The 6682-nt window shown below is 45.9% G+C and overlaps 1 protein-coding gene across 2 annotated transcripts; it reads left to right on the top strand.

The window, feature by feature from the left end:
• The first annotated feature begins 3677 nt into the window (after positions 1–3677).
• LOC119554256 (circadian clock-controlled protein daywake) lies at positions 3678–6102 on the top strand. Of its 2 annotated transcripts, none has more exons than XM_037865094.1 (5): positions 3678–3812; positions 4156–4245; positions 4310–4463; positions 4525–4808; positions 4871–6102. In XM_037865094.1, exons 1-5 carry the CDS (start codon positions 3725–3727, stop codon positions 5068–5070), a joined length of 816 nt encoding a protein of 271 aa, XP_037721022.1. In that variant the 5' UTR covers positions 3678–3724; the 3' UTR covers positions 5071–6102. The 2 variants fall into 2 exon arrangements, with proteins under 2 accessions (XP_037721022.1, XP_037721023.1); XM_037865095.1 differs by having other exon boundaries at positions 3728–3812; positions 4153–4245.
• Positions 6103–6682: the final 580 nt, after the last annotated feature.

The following is a 6682-nucleotide window of genomic DNA, read 5'->3' as shown; positions in this document are numbered from 1 at the left end:
GCCTCGTCCGTCATCTACTTGCACCAAGGGGTAAATTTATAGTTTTAGTTGCTAGGCTCGGCCGCCGGTTTCATATAGCACACAACTAATAGGTTTTCTTTGGGCGTAGACTTAGTCAAACTCTTCTGTTTGGTCTGGGCAAATTTACTTGGCTTTCTTGTCGTGCTTCTGTTTGGAGCCAGAGCCATATGTGGAATTTTGTTTATAAATAGTTTAAACATACATCGCGGTTTGCTTGAATGAAAACTTTACAGACTTTAGAAGGGAATGTACTTTTAGTTTCCTGAAAATTGAACTGTTGGTTTTTTCATTTGGCGTTACAAATGAAAAGTAAACAAATTACTACGAAAATAAGCGGATCGGATTAAAACGTAAAAAACCACAGTGATTAATTAAGCACCCGGAAAAGTTGTCCCCGCTGCTCGCTAATTAAATAATTCACCAAAAGTCAAGCATGGCGCTATGCCACAGGCAACTTTTTCCCTTCAACGCTATCCTGCTTTTTATATTCTGTTTGCAGCTAATCTATGCAAAGTTGGCAGCGCTCGCAAAAACTATTATGGAATTTCATTGAAAGTTGCAGTCAAAAAGTCGCGAATAAAAAACCTAACGAAAGACAACAAGAGAACCGAAAGTTTTCCCGGTCATAACGAGTCAAAGTTGCAGCTCAGTTGATGAACTCGCAGCTCGGCGTCCGGCGAGGTCACACATGCTCTCGATGAGAAAACTGGACCTCCCCACCTTTTGCCCTCCCTTTCCCGTTCCGCAAGCCCCGTTTTACGGAAACCTGTCAATTTAAGCCGCTTAGAGGGACAGAAACCGTTTTTTGGGGACTCTGCATTCGCTGTCAGTGCGTATGCGTAATATTTATGCATATTATTTTCCATTTCTGTTTACTGCTGTCGTAATCAAAAATTTACATATTTGGGCCACCAAAATTAATTATAATGCCACCACAATCTCAGACACGTTAAAAGGGCTAGAGGAGAACCAGGAAAACGTGAAAGGGAGATTTATTTTTATGAGGGCTGCAGCACCACAAATATCCAATTGAGTTTGTCCCCGGCTGGAAGTACCGTGTTTATACGATGCTTATTTCTTGCAATTTATCTATCAGATACTTGTTACTCAGATAATGGCAGCAAAAGGGAGATGGACGTTAGAGTGCACGTGGAATTGTTAAGGTCAATCGATAGGTATGTAAGAGAGCAATACTTTTATTCTATTATCAAAACTGTGGGCGCCACAGTATATACTATGATCATGATCAGCATCACTAAACGATATTAAAAGCTCAATTGAAACTTTCCCAATCGTTATAATGTGTTATGTAACATGTAAGAGTTACTGACATGAAACTTTGCAAATTGTTTTTATTTGTGCATGCATTAAATGAAATATGCCGATCTAGCGACTATGTCATATAGCTACTATCGGAACAATTGTTTGAAATTGGTCTACACTTTAACTACACTACACTTTAAAGTGTAAGCAGAGTTATAGCCAGTATATTATTTATTAAATTTTTTTTTTCCAAAGAAACATTCACGTGGATGGGCATGGATTAATCATCAGATATTTATTATTTTCGAATAATTTGTTTAAATCGGCAGGCATGGTGTTTCCAAGAAGGCTACAAAATGTTGCTATCAGGAACCAGCAGAACAAGGACATTCGAAATGGAGTTCGTATCCCTGGCATTTATGCTTGCTGGTGGCAGGGGCAAAAAGAGAGAAAGTCATGAATACAAAATGTGCCGCAGCTTTTGGTTTTGCGGCTCAGTTGGCCGTTTCTCTGCCCATTTCATTTGGCTCCCACCCCCCGCACCGATCTCACACATGGCAAAACTCATTTCATGGGTCACGAGCTACAATCGTCTCAGTGGTTCGGAGGGAAGGGAAAGGTCGGGATGTTGAGGGTTTAGGGTTGAGGCCGACAGAAACTGGCCAAAAATTGATTATGGCAGCCACACTGCAATGCCAAGAGGAGGACCCTGCTCGTGCAAAAAAGGAAGCACAGCCGAACAACTATCATCAAAATCCTATTAGTTGGATCTCTGGCCACGGCCGGCCCTTTTGGCTTTGTCCTTGTCCAGTTGCCTGCATTTTGTCAGCGTTTATTTGGCAAATTAATTCCCCAAAAGGTAAGCCAAACTTGCGATTTGAAACAATCAGCGGCCCCGACAAACTCCTCTCCTTCCCACTCAACTCAGCAGTCCTTTTGTCCTTTTTGCTACAGCTGCAGCTGTTGTTTGCCCCAACAGAAAAAACCAGACCGACGAGGAATCTCCCAGAGCAGCAGCCTGGCCAAAAGGGGTTGCAGGGCTCGGCGTTAATGGGCCCCTTCGAAAGGGACACGAGCTACGCTGCTGGGAAAAGGAAGCCCGGACACACAATTTGTGACAATTCCTTTTTGCGGATTAATATTTGCTCTTCCCCACCGGGAGCTCTCTCACCGGTTGCGCCTTTATTTGTCTCGCTGCCCTTTTCCTGTTTGCCACTCCACTTCATGCAAATTAACTTGCCAGAAATTTGGCAGGATTTTGCTGCCTGGGAAGCCTGACTTCGAATGGGAATTAAAGCCAGACGCTCGGGCGCGTTATGAGATTTGAAGGACACCCAAATGCAACCCCTTATAGACTTTTTGGGAAGCTGCTCTGATTACCACCCAGAAATGCTGCTTCATTGTTTTAGGACTTAATTATACTGCCGGACTCTATTCGACAATTCGGTCAGCTCACCATTCCTGGTGATTATATTCGGATAAGCCAAATGGGATGCTCATTTTCAAAATTTTCAACAAGTTCCCAAGCCAGTGAACTCATAGCAGTTAGTAAGAAATGCGAATTATTCATGCACTTACTCTAAATTTAGCAACTTATCGTAGCTGAATTCGACATTTTAGAACTATTTAAATAAATGACATCGATAAATAATTTTTCCAGCTCTTTACAAAATGGCTGATTGCCTTTTCAAAACGGACGAACCAACGAAAAACTGCTGACTTCTCGAGGAGCTTTTCTTCCCAACTTTTTTGAAAGGCTTTCAAGTGGACTAGACGGGGCTGTCTTGACAACTATCCTGATATATGGGTCTTAGCCGGCCACGTCCGAGCGAGTCTTGGTTTTCTGGGACCTAAGACCTCGGTTGACGGACAGTAATTCCCTTGAACTTGTTGGCCCTCCCCGCCTTAGCCATGCTGGCAGTTCCACCTGACGACTGCCAAGTTAGGGTTAGTTTCCAAGTCGTCAATAGAACTGTTTGCGCACGATGTGTTGCAACTTGCAGCCCGTTCGGCAGTCACTGCAGCAGTCAAGTGTCAACATCGGCACAACTCCGCACTTGCGTGATTTGTTTTCATTGAAGACTTTCCCCGTGCCTCCTCCGCAGCCATCCGATCTGATCCCATGCGATGCTGGAGATCGATGACGAAAGAAACTGGCGACTGCAGCAGCTCGACTGCGAGAGCTCAGCTGGCGGACTACTGTTCTCTGGCCGCCCGACAATTGGCCAACTAACCAGCGGTGCGCGATAACGATGCCGATGGATTGCGAAATTTCCACAAGCCACTCGAATCAAGTTTTTCCGCCAAACGAATGCCGCGCAGAAAATATGAAAATCGCAAGTGGTTTCATTTAGTTTCCATTTGCTGCTCGTTGACGTTGGTCGGCATTGGGCATTGCGGTCAGTTCCCCAAGTATTGACCCCAAAATCGAACAAATACGATGATGGCACTCTTGGAACGGATTGTGCTGCTGGTGGCATTGGCCACTTGCGTAGTTCGAGGCGACGATGGGTTTTTGACCGAGCCGCGTAAGTGCCGCCTGCCCCGGGGTCGAAAGATCAACAACGGAGGATGGTGCAACACTCACTACTCATTAGTTGTTAAGAGCCACGTACCCCTAAGACACACGTCCTTGAAGAGCTTTAACAGTCCTCGGTCTTGGCTAACACACATTTGTGACTAACTCGCTTAACAGCTGAAACTCGCTGTTCGAATTGCGCCAAAAATATTGCACCACTAAACCGGATTTGTTTCTCTGAATTCTCTGTGTGTATTTGGTTTGCCTTACTCGCACTCGCACTCGAAACTGATCGACACTGATACGAATTGAACCGAACTGAACTGAACAAACTTCTAATCGAACCGCAGCAGATTACATCAAAGAGTGTAGGATAGCCGACAGGGACTTTGTGAACTGCTCGACCCACAGCATTCAGCAGCTGTTCGACAAGCTGAACGATGGTGGGTATCCTCTGGTGGACCTAAGGTGGGGGTTCTTTGTTGACTATCTGGTTCCGACTCCCAGGCATTCCCGGGCTCACCAGCATCAAGAGCTTCGACCCCTTCTATCTCAACCGCATCCGGATCACCCAGGGCAACAGCAACGCGATCAACCTCAAGGTGGAGCTGGCCAACGTGAAGATCATTGGGTTCGGGCACACGAATGTCTTGGAGAGCCAGTGAGTGGAGGCTAGGGGCCGAGTTCCGAGTTCCGAGGCAATGTATCATACACCTTTTCAGGGTGTTCAAGAAGGACTACAGCTGGAAGACCACCTTCACGCTGCCCGAGATGAAGCTCCAGGCGGACTACAGCCTGTTCGGCCGCATCCTGCTCATCCCCTTGAACGGCAAGGGGCAGGTGTTCCTGGACGCGGAGAACATGACGGTGACCATGCACACGAAGACGCGTATCTACTCCAAGGGCGGCTTCACGTTCTACAACGTGACCAGCCTGCACGTGGACTTCAAGATGGACGGCCTCAAGTCCTACTTCTCCAACCTGTTCAATGGCAACAAGCAGCTGGGTGAGTATCCGCGCCCCAGGACCCCTTCTCACTTTTGACCTCCTAAATGTCTCCGACCGCAGAGGACAGCACCAACAAGTTCTTCAACGACAACTGGCGAATGCTGGCCGACGCCCTGTACACGGTCATCACCCAGACCATCGAGGACATTCTCCTGGACGTGCTGAAGAAGATATTCCACTTCATTCCGGCCAACTTCTTTGTGGCCGACATCCCGACGCCGGAGCAGCTCTATGGAAGGGCCAAGCCAAAGCCGAAATGAGGAAATGGTCCGGGAACATGGGAATGGGGATCCGGGGAAAGGTAACGCTGTAGTTCAGCCAATAAAGTCTGTGGGAAAACTGGAAGCGACCCTTTGCAATGGAGCAGCCCACATGGAGGGCTTGCAAAAAGGTTTCCCGAAGGCATTAGTGTCGGTCAGCTGTTGCCTTAGCCGGAAAGAGTCGTCTGGAAGAATAAGTGAAAAACTAATGGCGGCACCTTAATCAGACATTGTTCGGCCCAGTCCTGCAAATATATCAGGATAGACGTCACTCCGCAGACAGTCTGCAAACGATGACTAGGCCCGCCTCGATAAAAAGTACACTTGCGTTGCACAAATGCATTCTGCAAATAAAGCCGTTATCCGCGAACTGGGGAGGGGATGGGGATTCCCCTGCGGGCAACCGCACATATGGCAAAGTCAAAACCGGAACCAGACCCAGAACTAAAGGCGGAGCCGCGTGTTCGAATTAATTGCCGCAAAAACAGTCCCAGACCCCAAATTAATTTACATTTTTTATGCATGCTTTTTTCGGCCATGGCGCTTGTAGCCTGCCAATAATTTGCTGCAACTGCTGATGCTGCAGCCGCAATTAAAACGTTTGGCGCAGCGGCAACCATTACAAATGCCGAACAATTAGTTTAAATTTAATGCGCATTGCGTTTCGCCATTTTAGTTGCAAAATTCTGCGGTTTCCGCCGCCCTTCCCTCCCTCCCTAACCTTCGAGTTTTCCTTTTTTCCGACTGCGAGACGGCCAAAACCAAAGCGACAAATCCCGTGCGTGATTGCAATAAATTCGCTGGCTCCTGGACCGAAGGCAGCCCCGAAATGCAGTTTGCACACAAGGTAAACAAACAACAGCACGATTCGGGCCACAAAGTATGGAGGGCACCCCGAAAAGGACCACCAGTTGACAATGGGCAGAGCAGAAAAAGCCAGAAGACAAACACGGAGGAAAAACTATCCCGGAGTGGGGTGTGCGGGTCCGAAGTGCGGAATCAGTCGCCGTCGCCGAAAGTATTTCAATATTCCCAGCCAATGTTGTTCAATATTTGCTGTAACTGTGCATCGACTTCCACCCCTTTTCCACGCCTCTGCTGCCCCCTTTAACTGTGGCCCCGGCTTTGCTCAGCCTAAAAGTATGTGCCGAGTGATTAAAGGGTCCGCAAAGAAATTTATCTTTAATATTATAGTGTTTCCTAATACGATATTATTATCTGTGGTTCTATTAAATCGGGTCAAAGTTGTCTGTATCAGTGGAAAATAAGATAAAAACGCTAGTTAAGCTATCTGATATTATTTTCTTAATTTTGGTTTTCTGCAAATTAACAAGCATTCTTTTAGGCACGAGCATTTATAAACGGATGTAAAGATATTGTAAATAAACTAGTTGTTTTACATATTTTATTGACGTAGTAATTGGACGAATACTTTACATGCATGGCTAAATATGACTTAACTTCGATGCTAAATGGCTTATGACTTTTGCTTTATTTTTTACAAAGTGGCTGAACTTAATTAAGAAGGAAATGCTGGGCAAAAGTGAACAACAAGAAAAGATAATTTTCATTATGACAGAAAGAGTTGTATCGATTTTTTAACTTTCATCAA

Source organism: Drosophila subpulchrella, chromosome 3L (assembly GCF_014743375.2).
Source record: "Drosophila subpulchrella strain 33 F10 #4 breed RU33 chromosome 3L, RU_Dsub_v1.1 Primary Assembly, whole genome shotgun sequence".
Classification (NCBI taxonomy): Eukaryota; Metazoa; Arthropoda; class Insecta; order Diptera; family Drosophilidae; genus Drosophila; species Drosophila subpulchrella.
Note: the sequence above shows the minus strand (reverse complement) of the source record. Positions and strands in the feature narration are given on the sequence as shown.